This window comes from Hypomesus nipponensis, chromosome 13, assembly GCF_054491055.1.
Source record: "Hypomesus nipponensis isolate SF chromosome 13, ASM5449105v1, whole genome shotgun sequence".
Lineage (NCBI taxonomy): Eukaryota > Metazoa > Chordata > Actinopteri > Osmeriformes > Osmeridae > Hypomesus > Hypomesus nipponensis.
In genome coordinates, this window is record NC_140373.1 from 2,559,616 (window position 1) to 2,573,523 (window position 13,908).

The window sequence follows — 13,908 nt, forward strand, 5'->3', positions numbered from 1 at the left end:
AGGCTACTTGATGTTCTGTCAGTCTCTGGTGCAATATTGTCAAAGTTTATAATCTCTCGATTATTTTAAAAGAATTTGGAACAGTAGACCATCTCCGTTCTTGAAATAAGTAGGCCTACCCACTCACCCAGTGTAAGGTCCTACTCATAGAAAGGCAGTGTTTAGTGTGCATTACATTGGCTACTTAGTGTAGTGTTCCAGTTAGTTAAGAAAAGCCACACCCGTACTGTTCTCTTTATATTCATGGCATAAGTGAGTACGGGATCACATGTCAGCGATAGGCGGACGTACTTTACTCCCATAGCCATGATATCCTCAGAAAAAACATTAGCCTACGTTTGTTGAGTCACCAACATATACTATGCATCGACAAACCAGTGTCACTGGTTTTTATGCTTTCTAGAAATGAGACGCAACACGCTAATTTGACTCTGGGCGGGGTGTTAAAACAGGTTCAACTCTTCAACATGGTAAATTGGCCAACACAATATGAATGATTGAATGTTCATTATTCAATATAATCACATTTGCCAATGTTTAAATAAAAGCTGAATTGACACTGAGTTAGGCTAACTTTTATGATTACTTTGCATCTGTAGGCCGCTCATATTTTAACCCACACATCATTCATTTTTGACAATCACTAGATGGCAGCATTTCTACGAACTGAAGTTTTATAAACCTTGAGTGTCGTTCAGGCCTATAACCTATCAATGTGTTCGAACACCAGATGAATGTAGGGTACTTGTTCCTAGCCTGAATCCACATATAGTCTTGTAAAAAGTTATTGATTTACATTATTTGATCATATTCCGTAATTTGTTGCTGGACCTTTGTTTACATTTAGTCATTTACAGCAAGTACAGGGACATTCTCCCGAGGCAAGTAGGGTGAAGTGCCTTGCCCAAGGACACAACGTAATTTTGGGGGGGAATCGAACCGGCGGGGGGTATCGAATCCCTAACCGCTCAGCCATCTGACTAGTGCAGTGCAGACAGTGCAGATTGATATATTGTTAGGTACGCCTCATCTCTGGCTGTAAGGACACTGGCTGAATCTTAACTGTGTCAAACACAACGTCAGTTTGCACGACCGGGAATCGAACTGGCAACCTTCAGATTACTAGCCCCATTTCCGAACCGCTCTGAGAGCGGATAGATAAGTGAGACGAATAAATAAGAACCAAGTTTATTTTAAGAACATACAGAAACAGATCAATAAAAAGAGTTTCTTAAAGAAAATGCCTATATCCTGACTAACATAGGACCTCCTGTACGTGATGACGTACTCCAATGACCGGGAGAATATGCAATGAGCTAATCTAATCTGTACTCTGAGTTCTAGAGCCACTAGATTTGACGGGCAGAAACTTTTCGCCCTGTCATGCCTTTACCACGGTTCTCCCGAGAACATGAACCAGGGATTGGCGTCCCATAGGTCTGATTTAGAGTAAATGCAGTAATATTTTAAACTGCGTTGAAGAGGTGTAATGAAAAGGAGAACAATTTGGTCATTTGATAAATTCTGCAGCGGCGAATAACGGTGGAAGAGGCACATTCTCACCAAGATGAGCCTGATGTCTGCCATAGACACGAGTACCTCTGTGTACCAACCAGCGCAGTTGCTGAACTGGGTCTATATGTCTTTACAAGATACTCACCAGACTAATGCCTTTGATGCGTTCAAACCAGAGTCGGACATTTCTATCAGTGACTTGAACTATACCAAGCGCTCCGCTTCTGATTTGAGCTCAGCGCTGAACTCCAACTATCTTAACAACTTTTTGCAACTTCAGAGGACTGAGGTAGAGTATCAATTCTGTTCATGCCATATGCATGCCATAATCACATCCTTTATTTCATAACCGATAGTACATAACGTTGCATAATTGTATTATTATTGTGTAATTTACTGCAAAGTTATGGCTGACCGTCCAAGGAAGCTGTGACATTAATTATATTCATAATTAAAAGTTTTATTTCATATATCGTTAAGAAAAAAAAGAAGATATCACATATTTTAAGATTTAGGTTTCAGTTGGGATCAACCAGACTATTTCGGTTAACCCACACTGCATATGCCAGCAATGTGCCTCCAGTGGGATGTGGTGATCAGCTGTCTACTATGAATATGTGTCTTGTCTCCAGATATAGTGCCTGTGTGTGTTAAGACGTGTTCTGATGTCCGTTGGCAGCCCAGGAGGTAGGGCAGGTTGAGAAAGGCCCCTTACAGGTTTATAAAAGATGAATGCGAGGGTTTACCCGGGTTTGAACGGACGCTGTACGGTACGGCTTGTTCTGTGACTGAAACTGCTCCGTTTGATTACCATCCATCCCAGGAGCTAGTACGCTCAAATAGGATACTACTATTCATCTGACTGAATAGGATACTACTACATTCATCTGACTGGGAGAGGAAAACACACAGAGTAGGCTACACTATAGGCAGTGATCACTTCAAATAACCCATCAATGTTTAGGAGCCTCCATGATATCTCTATCAAATACATTGTGATTTCAATCGAAGCTTGTTGTCAGCAAGACATGTAGTTCCACACTGTAGTTATAACAATAACTGGTGTGCAGCTGGTTGTTAATCACTCACAAGGAAGTCAGAACCAAATGATAAGGATTTGTTTCAAACTGTCACTCTTTTGCTTGGCTGCCATGCCAGTGGTCATATCAATGGAAATGACTCTGCACTTGGATTCATGTTTTGTGCTCTAACACAGTGGAGTAAACACACAGTACCATAGTGCCAGTCCCATACATACAATGATGTTGATTGTGTCCTACTAATAGGAGGAATGGGAAAAATGCCTGACAAAGGCATTTTGTTCCTCCAAGGAAATGGACACAATCTGTTCACAGAATGAATGGAACATCTGCAGGGATAAAGGAAAGTCTACTGTCTTGTGTTTTACAGAGGAAAGAGACACTAGCAAACAACCAAATCAATCAAAGAGGAAGAAGTAGCAAATCAGTTAACCCTGTAGGGATTCAAACGTGTTTGCGTATAGGGAAAAATGTGGAAATCACAAAAGCTTCGATACACATATACTCTTTCCTGTGTGTTTTATTGACATTATTGTCATAAGTTACCCTGCATGTATGTAATTGTCTTTGTTTGTTAGGCCTTGAACAACAACTTCTACAAGAGTTCCTCTCCCTATGGCTCCCTCAACAACATCGTGCAGGGCCTCCACTCTCTAACGGACCACTTCTCAGACCTGTCCATATCCTCAGAGACACGCAAACCCAGCAAGCGGCCTCCGCCCAACTACCTTTGCCACCTCTGCTTCAACAAGGGACACTACATCAAAGACTGCCCTCAGGTAAGCTGTGCATGTCATCTGCAGCAGGCCACACCTCCAGGTAAAACCACAGTCACCTGTACAGTCACTGAGTCCAAGGATCTTGCTCTGAAACCGACGGCTTACGGCTTTGTCACTTCTGCTGTAAATGACAGGGATCGATCTGAACAGACAAAAGTTTAAACTAACTACACTTCGCTAGCCTACTATATTTTTGTTATGATTTTTTTTTTTTTTACTTCGCTTCCTCCTCAAGTTTTAATTCTGAAAATTGACATTCCTTTTTGTCAAGGTGATGAAGATTTCGCAGTAAATCCTATGCACATATTCCAGTAGAGTTGTTGTATGATAGGATGATAATGTGGACCAGATGTGAGATTAGATCCGCAAGCTCGACTTAATGAAAGACGAGAGGGAGATCTGTTGAGCTGTGCTGGATGCAATGAAACATGACCACAACAGTGGGTGCCACCATGCTCCTGTTGATCATTTTCACAAGGAAATATCCAGAATTAGACTCATTAACATAAAGGGATCGCTTGGTTGATTAACGGAACAGGTGGTATGCAGGTTGAATAAACCAAAAATAGGGAATAAAAATACATGTACTGTGGTCTGTGGAGTTAACTTAATTACGCTAAACAACATGACACATAAAAGGTAAACACATGATTTCACTTCCATGTTTTTCTCAAGACATAGGATGTAGGACTATAACTGAATACAAATAACTTCAGTGAATCTCAAGGCTCTGTGTTGGTGACAGACTGTGTTGATTGCAGACTGTTGATGGCAGACTGTTGGTGACAGACTGTGTTGACTGTGGCACAAATCTTAAGGACATCTCTTAGTGCTGCACAATCTCACCACATCTTGTGATGATTATCCAGATCACCAGTGACTTTGGTAATTTATGACGTTGCTTTGCTGTAAGTGCCTCCTTGGGTCATTTTGTGTTTCAAGACTTGACCCCTGATAACCAACCCCCCCCCCCCTCACACACACACACACACACACACACACACACACACACACACACACACACACACACACACACACACACACACACACACACACACACACACACACACACACACACACACTCTACTTACTGAAGTTCAATATGAACAAAGTGTGTAGTGCACAAGATTTTTCTTTTTAGCAAATGACTAGGTTAATGTCCTCGTACCCACAGGCACCTTTTGCTGTTCTTAGGCTGGAGATTCTTAGGGTACCTTAGCTCCAGAGAGTACTCGAGTCCTGGAATAACCATCACAGCCTTAGGTTGCTGAGTGGATTTGAATCAAAGGACAAAGAGTAATTCATCAGGCACAAGTGAAAAGACAGAAGAAAGAAGGTTTGGTTTAACCAACTTTTATCCAGGAAGGGGAAAGAGGGGTAGCTTTGAACATCTGCCTCCTTGATAAGGGAATCACAGGTAATGGTGGTTAGTGGAGGGCTGGTTCTGGTTGCACTGGTTGTATCCTAGTTCCACAGTTTCTGCTCCACTTAGAAAAAAAGAAACAATTAATCGTTTTCGATAATGTTGTCGGCAATTGCTGTTTACATTTAGTCAATGCATATGTTTACATTGCTGTTTGTATTAAGTCAGTGTGTGTACTGTGTAACCCTTCCTATGGTCAATTGGAGGACATCAACATTAGCTGAGATGTGTTTCACAGCCGGGTTAAGCTGTCAGAATGTTGCTGGGAGATATTTATGATGCTTTCTACAGCCCCACCCCTTTAAATGTGCAAAGTCTGGAAACCATTTCTACCGGCCTCCTCCTCCATGCTCTGTTGTAGGAAGATGATGTCAGATTTTATCGAGTGTTGCTGGATTTCAAACCCAAAGCAATGATTAAGGAGCAGTCCTTTTTAACAAAGGCCTCTTCAGTTCTTGAAAAGCTAAGCAGAGCTGCAAACAACTGACAAAATTATTTTTGTCCTTGCAGTTAAGAATCTGTGGCATTTATAGTACATTCAAGTAATGTGAATACACAATGTATGTACGATATGCATGTACTGACTGTACTGTATGTTTGTATGCGTCTCTGTAGAGCAGTGTACTAAGGGTCTAATATTCAGAAACACTATACAAATGAATGCTGTCCAGATTGGAATCCCTATGCCATTCTCACATGCTACCAACCAACACCTGATAAAGATAGGCACCTAATCAGTCCACATGTGACGATAAATATGTCACAACATCAGCCATCCCACTCCTACATCAAGGCCATAACAGCCCAGCTCAACTCTCTAACTGTAAAGTGATTAAAAGAGTGACAGAGCGCTGACAGGGAATGGCACAGTGCTGGGAATGGCTGGGCCTAAATAAGGAGCTTATTGTTTTCTCTGCAGGGTCTGTGGACCGAGAGGTCAGGAAGTATGGTTGTATTGTTCCTTTTAGCAGGGTGCTGCCTTCAGCCCCGCTTGGCTGCTGCCCTGAAGTCATCCCTGTGTCTCTCCTCTGGAGGCTGGAGGGGCTTGCCTAGCAGGAGTCTCTCTTACAGATTCGCTCAAACGTCTGTATCCAAAACAGGACTGAGATGTGTGTGGTAAAAACCCCCCCCAAAAAACCTGGATTGGGAAAACGAAGGGTCTCTGATAGTTTAGAGGCGGAGTGATGTGTGTTGATTTCTACACGGGGTTTCATAAAGAATGTCGGAATGCAATGGACTGGTTTGATTAATGACTTGGGACAGAGAGTCCTTTGACAGTTGCAGGGGTTAAAGACGAGGTCTGACTCTGTGCTTTGATGTTTCTTCTCATGAAGTCCTTCCTGGAGTGGCTTGGGCTCAGCCAGTTTACCTTTGTAATTAAAACTAAACAAAGACACCGTTTTTTTTTTTGTGTCAGTAAGATTTACATAAACCCTTAAAGTATATTGTTTATGTTCTTTTAGATATTATATATATTTTGTATTATTTCAACCAAGATGTCTTCTTTCCAGTCAAACGTGTGACTGGAAAACCTCTAGCAGCACTGATGTGCTGATGGTTTTGGTTCTTCTTTGGCAGATACCGTAAATATGTTATCTGGAAGATGTGTTGTCTTCTGTTGATCTTGGCCTGAACATCTTCATAGACGTAAGAGAAGGAGAGAAGACAGTGGAAAGTTGGGAACACCACTTCTGATAACCAATGGCTGTTTACTTTCAGTTAAAAAACTGCCTGTGGTTGTAGATGTGCTACAATGTTTTTTTTTTTAAGGCTTCGCCTCGCTCTTCTTGTTTTTAATGATAAAATAAAAGGCTCTACACATAGTGTGGCCAATTTAACAACATGTTTATATTGAAGGATCCCCGTTGGAAGTAAGTGATTGGTTGCCATAGTTTTTAAAATAATTGGGGGGGGGGGTTACTGTCTAGAATGAGTGAGGAGAGCAGAAAGGGAGATAGAGTGATATCAAAGCTTCACACGTCCATACATTTACATTTAGTAATTTAGCAGATACTCTTATCCAGAGTGACTTACAGTAAGTACAGGAACATTCCCCCCAAGGCAAGTAGGGTGAGGTGCCTTGCCCAAGGACACAACATAATTTGGGGGGGAGAATCGAGCCTTCTGAGTAACAGCCTGATTCCTTAACCGCTCAGCCATCTGACTAGTGCAGTGCTGACATAGTGCAGATTGATGTATTGTTACATAGGTAAGCCTCATCTCTGGCTGTAAGGACACTGGCTGAATCCTAACTGTGTCAAATGATGTTGCCTGTTTTACATTTGAAAACATTTTTTTGTTTAAATATAACATAATTATCTCTGGAAACCATGTTTAGATTTTACAGTGTAGAACCTTAACAAAATACTGATGTCAGAGTCAGGAAACAATATTATCGACTCCATCTGCAACAAACTAGCTTTGTGAAGAATAACTTTCCCCAATCCCTCCTCCAGAAACATTTGATAACCCTATCTTGTTTCTCACTCACTCCCATGTTTTGGAATAAGATGGGAATATTTTTTCCTGTTCCATCTTGTGTCTGCTCCTGAGCCCACCTGCCCCCTTCATTCTTACTGCCTGAAATGTTATGCTGGTGCACAGCTGCACAAGTCATCAGCACAGCCGGTGCTCAGGAGAAATCTCAGCTGAGTTAAACTGAGGACCAGGCTGTGAGACGTAGCATTCATGGGTCTTTGATTGACTTTGATCTTGTCGTAACTCCCGTCAACGTCAACGCCTGTGTTCCTTACGCAAGTGTTGGCTTTTTTTTTTTTTTTGCTTTGTAGGATGTCTGGAACCCAGAGGCATTAAAGTGACATTTAATCTAAACACAAACTAACATCCTACGTTTCCATTCAAATTTAGAAGCCATGACCACGTAATCTTTCTATTAGAGCTCCAATAAAGAGACGATTATTCAAAATCCTCTGATTTAATCTAGACAAACAGAAAAGCAATATTCTGGTCTACGACCCACCAACTGTTATTTCCATGAACTGTTCATATCGAGGGGGAGCACGTTTCTCATCCTTGCAGCTTCGCTGAGCAAGGGATTGTAATACTTGGAGCAGTCATGAGGGGATTGACTGCACTGTAGCAACACTGTAGCTTCAAACTTACAAACATTTAATCATGGTTTACTTTTGTGGGCCATGTTGATATATTTAGGGGGGGGGGGGGTGGGAATGCCATTGTGTAAAACTGGACACAGATTCCATTTCCTTAACAATAAGACTGGGCTTTTGGTTCATATCTGAATTCTGAGGTGATTTTGTTGAATGTGATTCAGTGAGGAAGGCAGACGACCCCATAATGTTACCATCCCACGTTATAATCTCTCACCATTTCACCCTCTATGTTGCAATGGCTGTGGAGAGCCAGAGGAGAAGGCAGTAGCTACCGTACTGTATCTGTAGATAAACGCATGTGCAGAGCAGGAATGCTTAGCTCAGCACATGTAGCATGGTGTGAACAGCTGCTCGTGGAGAAAAGACCTGGAAGGACATGCTATGTAATAGACAGACTGGATCACGGACGACCATTGAGAAAGGATAATCATGATGGACGACAGAGAGAAACTATCACACTTTTTTGGTGTGGTTCTGTTGGTCCAAGTAAAAGATTTTGTGAACGGATTGTGTGATGGCTTTTAATAATTTTTACCTGACACTAAACACCTTGTTGTCATTGTTTAACACCTAACTCTTAGATTGAAGCCCTCTGTGACATCTCTTGTAAAAAGGGCTATACAAATACATTTAGATTTGATTTAAGTAGATTCCAGTAAGCATTAGAGTACAGTGTAGTTATCGCAGAATGACCAGCAGTCTGCTGAGTGAACAAATGTAAATTGTGTCAGGATTGTACAGTATAAGGTGGTTGATGTCACAAGCAGTTAAACAACTTTACTCCATACAGTCAGGTATGACATTGGTGTTAAGCTTCAAACCCTTGACTGATGCCCGTTACCGAAGACATTAGGAGGCACACGTAGCTGCTTTGGAACAGAAGACAGACAACAAGGTCTTCCTGTGAGGATGCCAATCCCATCCAGTCAGATTGTGTTTTTCTTAGCAAACAGCTGGGCTCCTCTGCTAGTCTGGGGGTCCTGTCCAAGGAAAACAACAGGAGGGGAAGGGCTCTGGGTTTGTTAGTGTGGGGTAATTGACCACATGGTACCCGATAGGTTTAGTGGTCTTATGTTCTGTTGGATGGATGTCCCATGGGAGGGGGTGGGGGGAGTGTGGAGGGGGGTAGGGGGGGAGTGTGGAGGGGGTAGGGGGGGGGGAGTGTGGAGGGGGTAGGGGGGGGGGAGTGTGGAGGGGGTGGGGGGGGGGATTGTGGAGGGGGTAGGGGGGGGGGGAGTGTGGAGGGGGTAGGGGGGAGAGTGTGGAAGGGGGTAGGGGGGGGGAGTGTGGAGGGGGTAGGGGGGGGGAGTGTGGAGGGGGGGAGTGTGGAGGGGTTCCAGCTCTGGAGAAAGTCCATTGTGTATCATGATGGTTTCCAGATGCTGGCATGGAGACACGGCTGTGGCCCACCTCCCAGGGCCTTCTCACCAGGAACTAGGAATCCTTCCAGGATCTTCTGGACTGATCTAGAAGTCCAGCTTTCGCTTCTCAGTGTCAAGCATGGGGATGCAAGGCTCCTGGTCGGAAAGTCTCGCTGTATTCAGTTGGGTTGTTGGTGGCGATGTGTTTGAGGACAGATGGGAAGACGTTTGTTGCGGTCAAAAGAGATGGAAAGGATGATGGCGGTTCCAACCAGGAAGTTTTAAAGCATGCTTTTGATTCACGCAGATGTTGTATCGAATGATTGCACAGATCCAAAGACAAAGAAAAGCTACACAATCTCTCGCTCTACATAACTAATAACGTTTCCATGTGATCCTCCTCCAGTTACACTCTGAGTATGACATGAGTCGAAAAACAGAAATACAGCAGTTGCATAATGCTTAAAGTAACAAATGATGACTTAAAGTTGTTAGGACTAAAAGGGTGAATTCTTCCCTGGCATCTATTCTTCATTCTCATGTATCCTTCCCACATAGCCTCTCTGTTGCGTGTCAGATCTTTGTGTCTTGTCCATTGTCCTCAGCTCTCAATGCCAATGCTTTGTTTGGACCGGTGGAAAGTTAGAAGTGTGCCATGCCCTTTGGCACCCTGCATGTAACCCAGTTTGTTTTGATTGCTCTGCATAGTGAAAGCTGCTTCCTCCAGCAGGAAGACGCTTCTTGGCCTGTTCATCCTCTATGGAAGGGGGCTGAAGAGAGAGTGGTCAGATCATAGATGTGGGGCAGAAAATATACACCATAGACTGGCTTGTGTGATAGTTATACATGCCTGTAGAATGTAACCAAACAGCTACCATCTTGGTAGGGTCTTAAATCAGTGTTAGTGCAATGAAGGAATTGCAGGCCAGTGGGAGCCAAAGGAGCTATGTAGTAATGCTTCTCACTGGAAAAATCACACATGTATCGTGTTTCTGAAGTAATATGCTAAATAATATTAACTATTCCATCATCGGTCTTTAAATAAAACAAAACGAAGATGTTCTTCTCGGACTGCGTTCCATTCCTTTTCCCCAGCTCCTCGCACACACGCTTATAAATGTATCCCTTTGGGGTTCAGGTATTAACAATATGACTGCCGTTTCATAACGTCAATACAATCTACACTGTGTGTACGTTCTAGTGTCAAGTTCTGTGTGCGTGCACAACACTTTCCAACTTTATGTAGCGCCTCATCATGGCCAAACACTGGAATAGCATGCCCTTAATGAGACCGGAACATCACAAAGGTTAATTTAATCAAAATACTACAATTTAAGACCGATTACCTTGCGCTAATAAGGTTAGTTGTGAAATTGTTGACCTACTGTCTGTCACTTAATCCTAAGAAGTTCAGTGAGTGCACATGTTGAATGTACACACATTCAACTCTATACAGTTAAACCGTATACAATTTAGAGGGTGTTGCAATGCATTCGTTCTAGCAGTCCTTAGAAATGGCTTGCCCCAGTTTCCAGAAAAGGTGCTCTTAATTGAAAACATATTTAAATGATGTCTATATGATGGGTTTAGGGGTTTCTTATGTTATACAAGTGTAGAGTTCATCTGGGTTTGATTTCCTCCCCCTTTCTACTTCTCTGTTCCCTGATTGGTGGGTGGGGGCCAGCTGGGAGGGATGACTGAGGGCCTGAGGTATTTGTCCTGTAGAGGAGAGTCGTCTCTGATTGGTCCTTTCTCAGTCCTGGGCCTCCTTTATGGTCCTCAGGGAGCACAGCTGGAGGGAGGCAACTTGGCTCGAATGGAAAGAGCTTTCTCCAAAGAAACAGTTTTTTCTTCTTCCTACTTACAAATAAAATAGATTTACAATTACTGAAGTATCCCAGGTTTATGACCCATCACCCACTGTAGGAATGTCTTTACTGTCAGCAAGGGGAGACGATGGGCATCGTTTTAAGATAAATTCTGAAAAGAGATATGTTGGGGAGCTGCTTAAAAAAATATTACTCAACAGACACTTTGTCAGTTGTGAATACGGTGGTTGGTTAGATATGTTTTACCATAGCCAGTGAAAGTAGGCATAAATCAACATTCCGTTATGGTTATGAACTGCTTCATAAAAACGTTCTGTCTGCCCACCAGCATAGTTGTTATCAATTCTACTCATAATTTGCTGCAATTGGCTGCTTTCCAAAGAAACCAAATATGTCAGTTCCCCCAAGTTAAAGTGATGAGAGACAAGAGCCAAAATATATTCAACCCCCCCCCCAGTTGTACACAGTAAAACCCAGTAAACACATATTGCACAATGTATTTCCCACAGCTGATTGCAAATAGGAATCGTTTGCATTTCCATATGTGAGCTAAAAGTGTCACATGTACTTACTGTGTTTTCCTTTAGTATTGCAGAATCTCAGTAATGATTTTGTATTCTTTCTTGGTACTTGTAGGCCCGGCCAAAGGGGGAAGGGTTGACCCCCTACCAGGGTAAGAAGAGATGTTTTGGGGAATACAAGTGCCCTAAATGCAAGAGGAAGTGGATGAGTGGGAACTCCTGGGCCAACATGGGTCAAGAATGTATAAAGTGCCACATCAATGTTTATCCTCACAAACAGGTAACATTCACTTAGTCACAGTGTTGGAATATCTCTGTTCTTGTCTCTGTCTCTTGTAGATCTGCATGTAAGACTAAATTAAGAATGAAATGTTTCTCACCTATCGGTATCTTTAAAACCAAGTTCACAGAAGTTACCCAATGAAGCACAGCTTGCATGACCATAACACTGACCAAGTGTATGCTCCTGAAATCTATCTCGGATCAGTTTTCTTTTCCATATGTTTAACCCTGGGGGTATTTGAGCCAACGCGAGCGCTGTCTTTGTCCTCCTCCGTGCAGAGACCACTGGAGAAACCTGATGGGCTGGACGTTTCAGACCAGAGCAAGGAGCACCCTCAGCACCTGTGTGAGAAATGCAAAGTCCTGGGTTACTACTGTCGCCGTGTACAATAGCCGCAGCCCCCCCCCCCTCTCCCCCCTCCCCTTTCCCAGCCTCTGAGGTTTTATGAAAGAGTGGTCTTGTCAGCCTTCTATTCCTGTCACTAAACAGCTCTCATCATCATGTACTGTGATGCATTTAACCATTTATGTGTCCCACAAATGTGTCGTTTTTGTGGACAGTATCACTGCCACTATGGTTTCTAGGGTCCTGGCCTCTACCTACAGCAGTTGCAGATTCATACCTCTCAGTGATATTTAGTGTGTGTTTACGAGAGTCTTGACATATTCATGTAGCATTCATGTGTATACTCATAGGAAATTGTTTTTTTGTTGTTGTTTGTAGCCTATTGTAAAGCACCAGATATTGTATCGTATACTGTGAATGAAGGGATTATGAACTGATCAACCCAGGCTGTTATGTTGACTGATGTATTTCAGGTCAAATGTATTTCATTTTAAAATATAAAGCAGTGTGACCAGTATTTTCCAAAGTTGTTATGGATTATGGATAAATATAATTTTCCATTGACAGCAGTAATAATAGCTTACATTGAAAATGTAGGTGTAGCTTTAGACTATGTGCCACAGTAGATATGAAGTCACTGTGTTTTGCATATTTGATATATTTGTAAATACACATTTTGTGTCATTATGCAGTCAATATCATTTATTGCACAAAAAGAACTAATATTTTCCATTATTGTATATCAAACAACTTTTATCTATTTTCTATTCAGTTAAATCATTTTGTTCAAAGACTTGGAAGTATGTTCATGGCAAAAATGTTTATTACCTTACCGAAATAAATTAATGAATAATAGGTGTCATTAACAATGATATTGTCTGTATAAAATATGCAATAAGTTTTACTAAGAAGGAAATTATGTTTATTGTTGTAGTTATCATATGATGGTACATAACTATATGTATATTTTAAAAACCATTACCTTTTGTTTATTCAGTGAATGAATATGAATTTTACCATGTTTTGAAAAACCAAGTGCCTAATACACTTATCTGTTAAAATTGTTTTCTTTGTATTAAGTTTGTTACCATTCCAAACATGTTTTAAAGCATTGATTTAGCAACAAAAAAAACCTGCACTCTCACTACAAACATTGTGTTAGAACACCGTCACAAAAAAATATATTTTTAAAGATGTTGCTTACTGAGGTTATGCTGTGTGTAATGTTATACAGGTTGCATGCGCATGCTTTGTTTTGAATTTGTTTCGTGTTCAAATACTCTTAACATGTGAGGCTCACTAATCTTAACAAGTGAGGCTCACTAATCTTAACAAGTGAGGCTCACTAATCTTAGCACAAAAAAGATGCAAATATCAGCAATGAGCTCTATGAAACATTTACATTCTACTGTCTTATCCTGAGTGACTTACAGTAGATACAGGGACATTCCTCCCGAGGCAAGTAGGGTGAAGTGCCTAACCCAAGGTCATTTGGGACAGCAGGAATCGATTCCGCAACCTTCTGATTACTAGCCCGACTCCCTCACCGCTCAGCCATCTGACTCCTATACAGCGATCCTGCTGTGCATTACTGGTGGTATTTGAACAATGGTATTTATGTTGTACCATTATATGAGGGATATTTGTAATAAAACCTTTAAAATCACATGACTGTATGATT

At 41.8% G+C, this 13,908-nt stretch overlaps 1 protein-coding gene and 1 long non-coding RNA gene across 3 annotated transcripts; one reads left to right on the top strand and one right to left on the bottom strand.

Moving 5' to 3' along the window:
* The first annotated feature begins 1,354 nt into the window (after positions 1 to 1,354).
* Positions 1,355 to 13,893, top strand: LOC146259447 (zinc finger CCHC domain-containing protein 24-like). Its single transcript, XM_084670939.1, has 4 exons — positions 1,355 to 1,804; positions 3,134 to 3,334; positions 11,715 to 11,879; positions 12,161 to 13,893. The coding sequence occupies exons 1-4, from the start codon at positions 1,568 to 1,570 to the stop codon at positions 12,272 to 12,274; spliced, it is 717 nt and encodes a 238-aa protein (XP_084527065.1). The 5' UTR covers positions 1,355 to 1,567; the 3' UTR covers positions 12,275 to 13,893.
* LOC146259448 (uncharacterized) lies at positions 9,210 to 12,224 on the bottom strand. Of its 2 annotated transcripts, none has more exons than XR_014729600.1 (3): positions 12,109 to 12,224; positions 11,651 to 11,784; positions 9,210 to 11,109 (listed from the first exon to the last, which is right to left on the bottom strand). It is a non-coding gene; the product is annotated as an uncharacterized LOC146259448 (long non-coding RNA). The 2 variants fall into 2 exon arrangements; XR_014729599.1 differs by lacking the exon at positions 12,109 to 12,224 and adding an exon at positions 11,980 to 12,079.
* Positions 13,894 to 13,908: the final 15 nt, after the last annotated feature.

Excerpts from the sequence above, each read along its gene's own strand:
- LOC146259447 (XM_084670939.1), top strand. The coding sequence starts at position 1,568 with ATGAGCCTGATGTCTGCCATAGACACGAGTACCTCTGTGTACCAACCA. Across the intron at positions 1,805-3,133 it reads TGCAACTTCAGAGGACTGAG|GCCTTGAACAACAACTTCTA; the intron begins GTAGAGTATCAA and ends TTTGTTTGTTAG. Across the intron at positions 3,335-11,714 it reads ACATCAAAGACTGCCCTCAG|GCCCGGCCAAAGGGGGAAGG; the intron begins GTAAGCTGTGCA and ends TGGTACTTGTAG.